Source organism: Eutrema salsugineum, unplaced genomic scaffold (assembly GCF_000478725.1).
Source record: "Eutrema salsugineum unplaced genomic scaffold, Eutsalg1_0 scaffold_12, whole genome shotgun sequence".
NCBI classification, from domain to species: Eukaryota; Viridiplantae; Streptophyta; class Magnoliopsida; order Brassicales; family Brassicaceae; genus Eutrema; species Eutrema salsugineum.
Window position 1 is genome coordinate 9573359 of NW_006256895.1, and position 14093 is coordinate 9587451.

Below are 14093 nucleotides of genomic sequence, written 5' to 3' on the forward strand. Positions count from 1 at the left end.
AGTGTGCTTAAAACCATGTAAAATAAATAATGATGTAAGTGTGATGTAAGCGATGATGTAATCGCAATGGGAATGATGTAAGCGCTTATGTCAGCGCGCACTATCTCCCACCTATAAATATGTGTGCACCCCCTTGTAAGAAACCACCTCAGAATTTCTAATAAAACCTCTCTCTAGAATTCTCTCTCTAGAATGAGTTTCTAAATACTCTCTAGTTTTCCAGACTTCTCGACATCTTCATAAGCCTTGGTTTCTTTCTTTCATTCATGAGTTGCGATCTGCTCCTCTTCTCTAGTTGAGTCTAGTGGTCTGTCAATACGACGGTCAAGTCTTGTGGTCTGTCAATACGACGGTCAAAAGACAGTCGTGGGTTGAGAATTCCTAACAGTGGTTGAGCACTCAGAGGCCGGAAGTGCCCGTTAAGCTCCCTTTACTTGGAACTGACCCTCGTCTGTTAAACCGACTTAGTCAATACGACATTCCCCGAGCCTTAGCTTAGTCAATACGACATTCCGCGAACCTCCACTACTGTATTATGGTAGCAGAGCCAGATAGCCTTAACAATCTTCAACAAGAAATGATGGCTATGGCACAAAACATGCTGGTCAATAGTATCCAACAGACTAGCCATAGAGAATTCAATTATACCAATTTCTTTTCCTTTTCCTTTTGAATCTTCCACTGATTCATGGCTTGACGAAGAAGTAAGCGTTGGTCATTTGGTAGGATTGACCATAAACTCGGAATCCTTCTGTCTTCTTGGTTTTGATTTTGACGTCTTTGGCTTGCTAGCTGAGGACATGCCATACCTCGACGTAAATGCTTCGTCAGATGATAGGAAACCGGGGGCCGGTGTTCTTGGCCTTTGATTCGTATAGCCGGAGAGAAATCCTGGGGAGTAGGTGCCTTGGTATGTAGGCATTCCACCAAAAGGATAAGAACTCGCAGGATTCTGATTGTAAATCATACTCTCGAGGCTTCTTTGAAGATCTTTTAGCTGGGCTTTGAGACTGGCTGTCTCTGCTTCTTTATGACGGAATTGTGCTGTATTGACCATCATGTTTTGTGCCATAGCCATCATTTCTTGATGAAGATTGTTAAGCCGGCCATGGATCTCTGTTATTGAGCTCTGAAGGCTAGTTTGCCTTTTGATGTAATTTTCCGTTAGCGTCCGCTTTTGTATCCACAGATTTGACGTTTACCATTTATTTCTTCGAATAAAATGGCTCCCCAATATTTGTCACTTGCGTCAGTCTGCAGTATTCGTAGGCCTGTAGAGGGAATCTTTAAAGGTGGTAGCTTCTGTATCTCCTTTTTTAGGCTTTTGACTGCTTCGGTTTGTTTGGTAGCCCAGGTGGGTGGATTCTTTGTCAGCATCTTCTGGAGTGGTCTAGTCATTTGCGAAAGTTGCGGAATAAAGTCGCTGATGTAATTAATTACCCCAAGGAATTGTTGGACTTGTCTCCGCGTGAGATTTTCATCGGGAAAATCGAGGAGTGCTGTAGCTAAATGGGCCTGCGGTGTGAATTTTCCTTCTGTGATTTGCATTCCAAGGAAGTCGATGTTGGGCTGGGCTATCATCATCTTTCGGGCCGAGAGCATGATTCCATATTCTTCAACTATGCCTTGAAATTGTCGGAGAGACCGAATATGATCTTCTTCGCTTGTTGAGAATAACAGAATATCGTCGATGTATATTAAAGCCGTGTGGAGAAGAGGCTTAAATATACGAAGCATCGCTTGCTGAAATAGCGATGGCGCTGTCTTTAATCCGAAAGGTAGAACATTCCATTGGAGATGTCTGTTGGGTAGGCAGAAAGCTGTTTTGTATCTTTCATCAGGATGAACACCAAGTTGCCAGAAACCAGACTTTAAATCAAACTTGGAGAATATGGTGGCTCCTTGTAGGTGTTGGAGGAGTGCCTTCTTGTTTGGTAGAGGAAACTTGACGTCTTGTAGATATTGGTTCAGTGGTTTGTAATCAATTACCAGTCTGAGTTTTCCTCTTGCTTGTTCTGCCCGGTTGTTCACATAGAATGCTTTGCAAGCCCAAGGTGAATTTGTTGATGAGACAACTCCTTGTTTCACTAGTTGGTCACATTCTTCATTTGCTTGTGTCAATAATGTTGGTGGCATGCCTGCGTGACTTGCTTTTGTCGGAGTGGTATGGACATTCTCCTTGAAAGGTAGAGAGACGAAGAATTCTGAATTCAGCCATAACGGTTTGTCACATTTTTGAAGGAAGTCTGTGTGAGAGTCTGCACATGAGACTATTGCGATCTCTTCTTTGATTTTCTCGAAATCTTGAGTTATGACTCCTTCGACCGTGAATAGACGTGGGATTGTTGTGAAAGCTTTGTAGAAAGCCTTCCATCTCATTCCTCGTGTCTCAATAGATATGTCAAAATTCTTCTTGAAGGTGTGATAGGAATCCCATCCTAATATCAAATCTTTTCCTGGTGCTGAGGATCCAAGCACTTCTGTTGTAATTTGACAGCCTGGGAAAAGTTCGATCATCACCGGTTTGGATTTGAGTTTTACCATCAATGAACCCGAATTTTCCACTCGAAATTCTTGTTGATGTGGTAGCCACATAGAAGTCAGGAGAATTTTAGGGTTCATTATCGTCGTATATGCTCCTGTGTCGATGAACGCAATTGCATGAACTGGCTTCTCCTTTTGTGATGGATCAAAGATCGTAACTGGCAGATGTGGTGTTTGAATTTCTTCTTTTTGCGGCATACGAGTGATTTTGAAACAGCAGTCGTTATTGACTTCTTCTTCTTCTGAGGAGGAGTCGGATGAGTAGTCATAATCCGAGTATCCACATATCGCATCTTGTTCATCACTATCATAGGTCTAGGTCTGATTCCAGATCGTGATTGTCGAAATCTAGGTCTGGTGCGATCTTTGAGATTGAGCTGATTAAGTACTGCTTCCTTTTCTTTGACTTGTTTGGGCAGTTTTTTGCAAAGTGGCCTTCTTTGCGACATAGGAAACACTTTGTTGTTTTCTTGAAGCTTCGTTTCTTTCTGAAAAATCGCTTGCGTCTGAATTTGTTGAAACGCTTGTGAGACGTTTTTCTGAATCTTCGTGATTTGCTACGATCATCACACGAACATGTCTTCTTGGATTTTGAACATTTGATGGATAGGTCTGGTCTTGCACAGATCCTGGATAGTTGCTTTGATTTATCCATGAATTCCATCCAAAACTCCTTTTGCTTGCAGAGTTTGTCCAGTGTTCGGAAGACATATTGCTGTATTTGGCCAATGGAAATATCTTCCACTGTCTGGCCCTGATCTCTGATGTATAGCTTCGTTTGTTGACTGAGGTAGTCATCAATCGAAGAGAGATGCACTTGCTTAAGGCTTGGATTGTTGAGACCATTAAGAGCGTAATAACGTCACGTCTGTTGCTCAAAATCCTTAGCTAGGTCTCTTTTCTTCAATGAGCAGCATTTCGCAGTAAAGAACTCTTCTTGAAGCTGTTCTTTCAAATGTGTGGGTGTACCGATAAATTCCCTATGAATTTCTCCGAGAAGTAGCGGTATTGTCGTTTGATAGACTTGCTGCTGTCTGTATTCACCAAGTGAATTCCACCATTCTTTGAGTGCTCCAGATAGTCGGGCCGTAAACTGCTGAATCACAAGCTCTAAGGGAGACGTGATTGCTTCAGAATTCATCCATGCATGAAATTCATCGAGACGATCATTCCATTTTTCGAAAGGAATGTCATCAAACGTGAAGACCATGACTTTAGAGGCAAATGGTTTTGTTGGTATTTCTTGCTGCCTGGGAGGCCTGTACTCCATATCTTCATCGCTTGAATAGATTTCATGTATATCAGGTTCTCGTTTTGGATTTGATGTTTCGCCTCTTTCGTCGCCTATGGCAAATTGGTTTGGGAGAGATTCTTCATCCGAAGTTGATTCGGAACTGTTAGCATTAGTCTCTGAATAATGACCGATATTTGCAATTGGAGTTGCAATTTGAGAAGGCTGTGTATGCGGCATCTCCGTGGCTGTTTGAGCAGTAGAATCTGTCCAATAGTATCCAACAGACTAGCCATAGAGAATTCAATTATACCAATTTCTTTTCCTTTTCCTTTTGAATCTTCTACTGATTCATGGCTTGACGAAGAAGTAAGCGTTGGTCGTTTGGTAGGATTGACCATAAACTCGGAATCCTTCTGTCTTCTTGGTTTTGATTTTGACGTCTTTGGCTTGCTAGCTGAGGACATGCCATACCTTGACGTAAATGCTTCGTCAGATGATAGGAATCCGGGGGCCGGTGTTCTTGGCCTTTGATTCGTATAGCCGGAGAGAAATCCTGGGGAGTAGGTGCCTTGGTACGTAGGCATTCCACCAAAAGGATAAGAACTCGCAGGATTCTGATTGTAAATCATACTCTCGAGGCTTCTTTGAAGATCTTTTAGCTGGGCTTTGAGACTGGCTGTCTCTGCTTCTTTATGACGGAATTGTGCTGTATTGACCATCATGTTTTGTGCCATAGCCATCATTTCTTGATGAAGATTGTTAAGCCGGCCATGGATCTCTGTTATTGAGCTCTGAAGGCTAGTTTGCCTTTTGATGTAATTTTCCGTTAGCTGATCAACCTTGTAATTTATTGTTTTGAGGAGTTGATTTTGAGCGATGGCATTCTCAGTTTGCCAGTTGAGGACCTTTTCTCCTTGGCTTAGTTGATCTGGTCCAGAAGAGTTGATTGCTCGAGTGAGTATCTTCGGGCTATGTGCGATGTTGTCCTTGGTAAAGTCGCTTGAAGGAGGGAAGTCTTCGGTGTTGATCATCATGATTTGATTTTCATCTTTCTTTTCCGAATATTGGACTATAAAGTCGTATCGCCCGTTACCTTCACCGAGAGGACCGACGGTGGGATCTCCTTCTAGATATCTTTTGTAGAGTGGATCTTTTTTCTTTCTTCTCCTTGTGCGAATCTCGTCATCAGATTCGTACATGGCTTCTTCACATGCTGAGCAGGAACAGATATCGAAATATTGATGTCCATCTTCATCTTTGAAAGGATATAGTACCGATCCGTTTTGTCCAAAAGAGATTGGTTTAGGATTTTGTTCTTTTGCTGGACTATAGAATTCGCGTTCGTCAATTTGGATAGCAAATTGAGTGAACAGTTGTTTGCGGAATGAAGATGATCTTGGTTTCTCGAACTTGATTTCGGTTGTCCCATCATTTCGTGAATGAAAGCTAACTTCGGAGGATTGAATCGGTGTTTGAACCGCTTGGTGCAGCTTCTCGTAGCTGGTGATCCATGATTCTGGTAGCCGGCGGAGCAACTCTTCGCGAGATATTTGACGAGGGATCTGGATGGAGTTTGGTGCTTGAGATGCTGAAGTGACTTCTAGGTAAAGTGCTTCATCAGAAGAGGGTAGTACAAGATCTAAGGCATGATCTTGGATTCGATAGACTATCTGATGATGAAGGGTCGCCACGACACTTTTCTCTTGCATAGGAGCTCCGGTGAGCTGAAGTTGGACCTTAAGTGTCTTCAGAAGATTTGGATCTTGTAGCGAGACATTAAAGTTTGGAAACAGTGTCACGAATACTGTTCCGGCGTTTAATGTTGTTTAGACTGTTTCGATGCAAGCTTGTTGGTAGGATTTCAGTCTTGAATCGACCAAGGCGATTCTTGCTACAACAGGTAGACCTTTTCGAGCATGCAGGGTCAAACCGATCCGGACTACACCAAAGTGGAGGTGAGTATACCCTTGTTGTTGCCATAACCTAGGAAGGTTCTCCGGTATGTTGAGCGAGATGAATTGTTCTTCTTCGGTTGCTGGGACTTGACAGGATGAGAATTTGCTGGACTGGACATATTCCATGACTTTTCGATTGGAGGATGGCTTGATGAGTTCTCGAACACATTTAACCGAGAAAGCACTAGGCTTTTTGGCAAAGTATTCATATGGATTAACAAGAGGGAGTGTGGTTTCGGGTAGCTGATCTCCAGGGACGTATTCTATTTCGTAGAGAGAATTGATACTAGATGAGGAAGAACGGCTTTTTGATTTTGGTAAAGTGGAAATTGCAAACGGAGAATCGATGGTTGGAGGATTTGGATTTGAAATAGACATGATGAAGGGAACGTTTTCTAGAACATTCACAACAATCATTCATAAACAATCATTCATTCAATCATAACACGAGTTGAGGTTCTGATACCATAATACAGTAGTGGATTACTAAATTGTGATAGGTATCTAGGGGCTGATGAAAAAAAAAAAAAACTTTAATCTCCAAAATCTGTAGGCAATTTTTGTCAACAAAACCTCTGGTTGAATTAGCTACTGCATATCGAACAAAATCTTATCGTTGTTTTAGGTCGGTGGCGAATGAAAAAAAAAAAAATTAAAAAGTATCGGGGTTGATTGTTGTTAACATGAAACGAACGAAAGTCAAAATAAACCTCATGAAAACAATTTTGCAATGCGTTATCAATAGCATCGGTTCAAGTATGTTCCAATATATGATCCTAGAGCTCATCTTAATCCTAACTCTAACAATAATAAGAAAGATTTCGATACAAACGAAATTCATGAAAGAACAAAATCTTGACTATTAATTAGTTAGTCTAAAAACCAACAAAAATTATTAACTCTAAATATAAATTGAATATATTGATCCTATATCGAGGTGGGAAAAGAACAAAACTCTAAAACAAACGATGGCCATGTGATGATTTAATTTCTTGTTAATGGTTAAAATTCTCAAGTCCAAACTGATCCATTTCCTCCAAACATAGCCATTTCTTTCCCGATTAAAATACTAACAAAAAATCATCAATAATTTGTTCAACTAAAAAAAAGGAGTGACCCAAAAAAGAAAGATGGAGGAAACAAATAGTGGAGAAAAAAGGAAACCAAAAACTATAATTGACGGTAAACCCCCTTTGACATCTACAAGCACTTGCAGTGCAACGATGAGTGGAGATGGTCAAAAATACCCGATTTTTAAAACATGCTGTTTTATATTATTTATTTATCAGTTTTTTAACATTCAAATTGTTTACATCCATTTGAATTTTGATTCACTATTTTGAATGGAATTCGACTGTCGACTATTTTTATTTTTAATATATCGAAACATATTTGAGTCGTAATTTTATTTAGTTATAAAACAATAACATTCGGCTAGATTCCGCACTTCACTACCATTGATTAAAAGTTGTGTTATAGAATGAAGGACGAAAATGATACCCTTATTTTTTATTGTAAAGTTATATTTTGTGTGTATACTAGATTGAATTATTTAGTGTTTCGGAATGTAAATTAAATATAATAATTCAGTGTTGACAAGAAAAACTTAAAATTCAATATGAAGTCCTTGCGTTACAATAACTTAGTAGTAGAGATCAGTATTTGACAAATAATTTCAACGCATTTTGTCCTCTTGCAAAATAGTCTCACATTATTCTAATGGTGAAATAGTGGAAAGAGTGTAGAACCCACTTTTCAAAAGCACATCAAATACTATATACCTATAAATTAATGAACCGCACCAACCAAAACCTACACACATTAAAAATTAATAAAACAACATAGAGAGCCTTTAGAGGTTAGAGAGATGAAGACGCAAAATCTATGGTGGGAAGTTCTTGATCTGTTCTTGGTACAACACAAAGCTCTTGTTGCATCCTTGACTTTTGCAGCGGTTGTAATTATAGTCTACTTGTACCGACCCTCTTGGTCCGTACGCAAGGTCCCCGGTCCAACCGCTATGCCTCTTGTTGGCCACTTGCCCTTGATGGCTAAGTACGGCCTTGACGTTTTCTCCGTTCTTGCTAAGCACTATGGCCCTATCTTCAGGTCCTTCCCTTTCTTGATAGTTGTTTTGGGTGGACAATCCAAATTAGAATTTAGTGTTTTTTTGGGTTTATCGGTTTTTATGAAAATGTAAGCCAAATTAATGTTATTATAATTTGGTTTTGTTAAGTTTGACGTATATTTTGTTTGTTTGATTTGCCTTTCGGTTCAGATTCAGTTTGATTTTAAATAACTAGATTTATAATTCGCGCGTTGCGCGGAATTTTATTTTTTAAACAACTAATTCATTATATTTTTCTTCTTATATTTCTTAATTTTATTAGACTCTTTCACTATCTTCATATTGTCATAGTTTGTTATTTTCGTTTTCCGTCTTCTCTATCATCTTCAACATTTGTGTTCTTGTATTTTCTAAAATTTCTACATCAGCTTTGTGTTCTTCTTCCTTTTCTTATTTTTCTTTTTTATCTTTCCATTTTCTTGAACTTCTATTTCTTATTTTTTTTTATCTTCTTTTCTGATTTTATTTCGTGTATATATTCTTCTTCTTCTATTTCGTCTTCATCTATATGTTTTTTTTTATATTCTTTTATTTTTCTTATTTTTTTATTCTTTTTCATCATTTTTTATTTTCATTTTTTCATCATCATCGTTTCTTTAACTATTTTTTCTTATTTTTTTTTTTCAGATTTTAATCCTCTTCTTCTTCTTCTTGATAACATTCATGATTATAAAAAATATGTAAATTAATTAAGTCATTAATTTTTATATTTGTGTTTTTCTTTTATTTTTAAATAAAATTAATTCTACTTAAAGTGTGTAAATTAATTGAGTCATTAATTTTTTTCTATCTGACGTGGAGACCCTAGATGAAGAGAAAACTCTCCATTATATAATAGATTTAAACAGTTTTAATCTATAACTACTTATTCAATTAATGTTAAGACTTATATAATTAAACATATATAGTTTGAATGAATTTAGGCTTATTCGTCCGGTTCGAATATTCAGTTTCAAAATAACAAAATTAAAAGATTATAAACATATTTTCTGTTTGATTTTAGTTCAAACATGTTGGTTAATCAGTTTAGTTTATATGTCCGTATCTCTTAATTGTTGTTATTGGCTGCTTTGATAACCACAACAAGAGTGGAAAGAAAAAGAAAGATGAACACTAGTTATTATGTTAACCAAAAAAAAAGAAAATCTTAAAAGACCAATTGAATATCAATTTAAATTAACAAAAAGAAAAACAGGTTTCAGATGGGGAGGCAACCACTGATAATAGTTGCAGAAGCAGAGCTTTGCAGAGAAGTTGGGATAAAGAAATTCAAAGATATTCCTAATAGAAGCATTCCTTCTCCAATCTCTGCCTCTCCTCTTCACCAGAAAGGACTTTTCTTCACCAGGTATATGCTTCTTGATTCGGACTACCATTTTCATTGGATCGGCACTACTATAGTTTAAACATATCTTTCTTCTTCAACCTTTCTATGACCATTAATGATTCATGGATCATTAATAGGGACAAGAGATGGTCTAAGATGAGAAACACCATCTTATCTCTCTACCAGCCTTCACATTTGTCAAGTCTTATACCAACAATGCACAATTTCATCACTTTAGCTACTCATAATTTTGATTCCGAGCCGCGAGATGTTGTTATCTCCAATCTCTTCCTCATGCTAACCACAGATATCATCGGACAAGCTGCTTTTGGAGTCGATTTCGGCCTCTCGGGTAAAAAACAAATCAAAGATTCAATGGATAACAATGTAGAGGTGACTGATTTCATAAACCAGCATGTCTACTCCACGACACAGCTCAAGATGGATTTATCTGGCTCACTCTCCATCATCTTAGGCTTACTGATTCCGATTCTTCAAGAGCCATTCAGGCAGGTTCTGAAGAGAATACCAGGAACAATGGACTGGAGAGTTGAGAAGACTAACAGAAGATTGAGTGGACAACTCAATGAGATCGTGTCAAAGCGAGCCAAGGATACAGAGACAGATTCAAAAGACTTCTTGTCATTGATTTTGAAAGCTAGAGAGTCTGATACGTTTGCCAAGAGCATTTTTACGCCCGATTATATAAGTGCTGTGACTTATGAGCATCTTCTTGCTGGCTCTACAACCACTGCTTTCACATTATCCTCTGTTCTCTACTTAGTCTCTGGTCATCTCGAAGTTGAGAAACGTCTGCTTATAGAGATTGACGGGTTTGGAGGCCGTGATCTGATCCCGACTTCCCACGACTTACAATACAAGTTTCCATACCTCGATCAGGTGCTTTTTTTTTCTACCAAACAAAACCGAGAAGTTCATTTTATATGAGAGCACTACAATCTTTAATGGATGTTTTTGTTCTTCTTTCTCTGTAGGTTATCAAAGAGGCTATGAGGTTCTACATGGTTTCTCCTTTGGTTGCAAGGGAAACTGCAAAAGAAGTGGAAATCGGAGGTTACTTACTCCCCAAGGTAAATTCATCAACTCAATGGCTTGCGTTCCATCCGCTGCTAGCCTGCTACCATTCAAATCCTTAATATTTCATTTTAAGAACGACTTGTTCTCTGTTACTTACCTTGTTGTTGTTTAGGGGACATGGGTTTGGTTGGCTCTAGGGGTTCTAGCAAAGGACCCCAAAAACTTCCCAGAGCCAGAGAAGTTTATGCCGGAAAGGTTTGATCCGAACGGAGAAGAGGAGAAACTTAGACATCCATATGCTTTCATTCCGTTTGGCATTGGTCCACGAGCTTGTGTTGGACAAAGATTTGCTCTGCAGGAGATCAAACTCACCTTGCTGCATCTCTACCGTAATTACATTTTCAGACATTCCTCAGAAATGGAGAGACCACTTGAGCTTGATTATGGTGTGATTCTAAGCTTCAAGAATGGTGTTAAGCTCAGAGCCATCAAAAGATTCTGATTCTTGACAACAGCTGATTAGATAAACTGAAAGTTTCAAGACGAAATAAAATCGAAAACTGCAATTTTTATATCTAAGTTCATGGTAATCAAAAACTCCAATGTAGTTTCAGAGGAAAAAAGAAGAAATTAACATACATAGATATCTCACAACACAAAGACAACAACAAGCTGTTGAAACTTTCCTCAGGCAATTGACATGAATCTCACAAGGTCACTTTACCCTCTCTGTTTCTCGAATCTAGTTGGAACACCGAGTGGTTTGGAGAAAGTAACGTAGGAAGGATCCGAGCCAGGACTGCTCTTCAAGTCCCCGGTAAACAATCCAGAGTTCTTCATAAACTGAAACTCATCCATGGACTGTCTGAGAACACGGTTAGTTCTTCGCTTAGCCTTTGTTGATTCAGTCATGCTCATGTAACTTGGCTTGTTCTTGTTTGCTTGACTGCTAGAATTGTCTGAAACAAGGCCAGTGGTTCCAGAAGCCGGTGTGGTTGAAGTGCAGATAGATGATGAACCAGGGCTCTCATTAAATTCATATCCAGGACTTGAAGATAACATATGAGGAGGAGGCTTTGCGGAAACCCGAGTTGTCACATAGTTTCTTCTGACTTTAACAACATCCACGGTTTCGGGTGATTTCAAATGCTTCGGAGGAGGAGGCGTGGTAGCATCTGCAGTGTCCATAAGTCTAGTCTCCCATGGCCGAGCAGCCATCCAACGCTCCAACCAACTCCATCCCCAACTATTCTTATCAAACTCTTGGCTTTTGAGATATGAGATTGAATTGTTTGTCTTGAGATTTGAGCTAGGAATTGACCTCCATTGCTGCAGAAAAACCGGAATTTGGATTTAGAAATGAGCTTAAAACAAGATCTTAAAATGACAAGAGTGTGTGCACAATTACCTTTTGAGCTAGAGCATAAGCCAGTGCACGTTCCCTCTTGAAAGCACCTTCTTGTCTCTGTTGCAGCTTTGTCTTAATATCATCCACCGTACCTTTCCTATCACACCAACCTTCCTGAAAGTATATCAAACAACTAATTAACATGTTGATCGGAATCAAACCAATGCGCACAACAACAAAGAAAGCTGAAAGACAATAACCTCGACTTCTTTCAAGAGATCAGATTTGCTTCTGTGTTCATCTAAAAGCTTTTGCACAGCTTGTCCTTCAACAGTCATCCTCACACGGCGAGCTCTAACACGAGCCTGCACTCGAACCAGAGCTTGCATGCACCTTAGTGTTACAGCTGCTTGTTTCCTCACTTGCCTCCCTCTCACTAAAGCTTGTAGCCTCACTATCCCTTTCAACGCCCTCAATGCTCTTCTCGCCTAATAACATTAAATAAAATGTTAAAATCAAAATTGATTGTAAACAAGTCCTCTCAATTAATTAAGATCATGAACCAATATGCAAACTCCGCAAGAAACCATCTAAAAGCCCCAAATTAAATAAAAAGTAACATTATATCGATGCTTAGTCTAAACTGATTGTGAAAGAGACCTCAGATTGGTTTTTGTTCTCTCAATTATATCCAACTCATAGCTTAAAATCATGAAAGGAATAGGCAAACTCACCGAGGAACCCTCTAAAAAAGCCTTCAAATTGAATGCCAACATTAATCAAATGTTCAGTCAAAGTGATTCCCTAAAATCGGTGTTCTATTCTTAACTGTATTAAACTCATAGCTTAAAACTCACCAAAATAACTTTCTAGAGCCCTCAAATTGATTTTCCATTCTCTCAAATGTATTAATCTCATCGCTTACACTCACCAAGAAACCTTGAAAAAGCCCTCAAATCGAGTGCTTATTACTTTTAAATTGAATGTAAAGTGAAAATTGATTGTGAAAAAGGCCCTCAAATTGGTTTTATATTCCCAATTGTAGCTTAAACTCACCAAGAAACCGCTAAAAGCCCTCAAACTGAATGCTAAATGAAAAATGATTGTGAAAAAAGCCCTCAAATTGTATCTGTTCTCTCAATTGTATTCAAACTTAAAAAGAAAAAAAAAAAAAATACTCACTAAGAAGCCTCGAAAAGCGGTTTGGATTCTGATAGCAGCCCATACTTCTCTTACAGCTTTGAAATCTTTAGGAGGAGCTCTAAGCACAGTTGCAACAGCTGCAGAGTAAGCATTGGAAGAAACCAAACCTTCTGACTCAGACCGATGTCTTCCCTTGAAACCCTTCCAAGACGAGCTTAACTCCCCTGAAGAATTTCTCCATAGCTTCCATTTTTTGTTCTTCCCATTACCCTTTTCCTGAAAACAAATAATCTCTCTCACGCTTATAGCTCTTTATAAAACGAAGAGAACAGAAGAAAGTGAAGAAATTGGGTTAAGAGCTCTTACAGTTTCATCTTTCTCTGGCTTCTTGAGACCAATAATTGACTTAACCCATTTTCCTGAAGCACCCATCTTAACGTAGATGAAAAAGGTTCGGTCTTTATGGCTCGAATTCGTAGACAACACAAAGAAAAACCTGAGATTTTATTTTTTCCTCAGGTAAGTAGAAAGTTTGAGAGAGATAGAGAGAGAAAGAGAGAGTATAGGAGAACGTGAAATTGTGGTGGTAATGGAGGGAGTGGTGGGTTAAAGAGACGTTTTTGAAATTTGAACAAAACGAAAAATATAAAATTATAAAAAAGGTTTTATCATGAGGAAAAAAAAAGTTTGCTCGAGTCTTTAGGCTTTTGTCTCTGATTGTGTTTTTCACTTTCACACTTATTTACTTTCACACTTATTTACTTTCACACTTATTTACTTTCACACTTATTTACTTTCACACTTATTTACTTTCACACTTATTTACTTTCACACTTATTTACTTTCACAACTGTATACCTTCTCAGAGTTTCAGGCACGAAAAAGAAACCATGAAAAGGCACAAAAAATAATATATAAATAAATTTATATTTATATAGATAAGGCTTTTTGTTCTTTTTTTACAGGACTTACTCATGTGTATTGCCTTGTTGTGATTTTATTATTAATGAATCATTGGATTCGAAATTTAAACTCCCAAAAATGTTGCTTTCAGATTTACGAAACACATTCTCTTTCAAAAAGCAATGCCCTTTTGGATTTTGTGATTAGAAATTTCCATAAAATACATCAGCTAAATTTTGATATAATTTTTAATATAACCACTATTTTAGAACCTAAAAATACTCCAATGAATATATTTTTTATTAAAATCTTCTATATGCTTATTTATGTAGTTATTTGCTTACGTGTCGCGCTCACAGCGAGTTTCACCGCCTTTTGCTTACATGTCAGTTCTATAATGAATTTGAGCCGCAAAAAGACCGTTTACCCCTATTTTCTAATTACATGTCATTTTTTTATTGGTTCTTATTTAA

At 38.1% G+C, this 14093-nt stretch overlaps 2 protein-coding genes across 2 annotated transcripts; one reads left to right on the forward strand and one right to left on the reverse strand.

Annotated features, from left to right (window-relative positions):
• Positions 1 to 7587: 7587 nt before the first annotated feature.
• Positions 7588 to 10798, forward strand: LOC18025743 (cytochrome P450 711A1). The gene is made up of 5 exons (XM_006408798.2): positions 7588 to 7842; positions 9057 to 9209; positions 9326 to 10088; positions 10184 to 10279; positions 10399 to 10798. The coding sequence occupies exons 1-5, from the start codon at positions 7601 to 7603 to the stop codon at positions 10726 to 10728; spliced, it is 1584 nt and encodes a 527-aa protein (XP_006408861.1). The 5' UTR covers positions 7588 to 7600; the 3' UTR covers positions 10729 to 10798.
• A 90-nt stretch (positions 10799 to 10888) lies between these two features.
• On the reverse strand, positions 10889 to 13250 carry LOC18025744 (protein IQ-DOMAIN 14). The gene is made up of 5 exons (XM_006408799.2): positions 13084 to 13250; positions 12757 to 12993; positions 11835 to 12062; positions 11635 to 11748; positions 10889 to 11555 (listed from the first exon to the last, which is right to left on the reverse strand). Exons 1-5 carry the CDS (start codon positions 13147 to 13149, stop codon positions 10947 to 10949), a joined length of 1254 nt encoding a protein of 417 aa, XP_006408862.1. The 5' UTR covers positions 13150 to 13250; the 3' UTR covers positions 10889 to 10946.
• Positions 13251 to 14093: the final 843 nt, after the last annotated feature.

Coding starts and splice junctions, on each gene's coding strand:
- LOC18025743 (XM_006408798.2), top strand. CDS start 7,601: ATGAAGACGCAAAATCTATGGTGGGAAGTTCTTGATCTGTTCTTGGTA. Junction 7,843..9,056: donor CACTATGGCCCTATCTTCAG/GTCCTTCCCTTT, acceptor AAAGAAAAACAG/GTTTCAGATGGGGAGGCAAC. Junction 10,089..10,183: donor AGTTTCCATACCTCGATCAG/GTGCTTTTTTTT, acceptor CTTTCTCTGTAG/GTTATCAAAGAGGCTATGAG.
- LOC18025744 (XM_006408799.2), bottom strand. CDS start 13,149: ATGGGTGCTTCAGGAAAATGGGTTAAGTCAATTATTGGTCTCAAGAAG. Junction 12,063..12,756: donor CCGCTTTTCGAGGCTTCTTA/GTGAGTATTTTT, acceptor TAATGTTATTAG/GCGAGAAGAGCATTGAGGGC. Junction 11,749..11,834: donor ATCTCTTGAAAGAAGTCGAG/GTTATTGTCTTT, acceptor ATATACTTTCAG/GAAGGTTGGTGTGATAGGAA.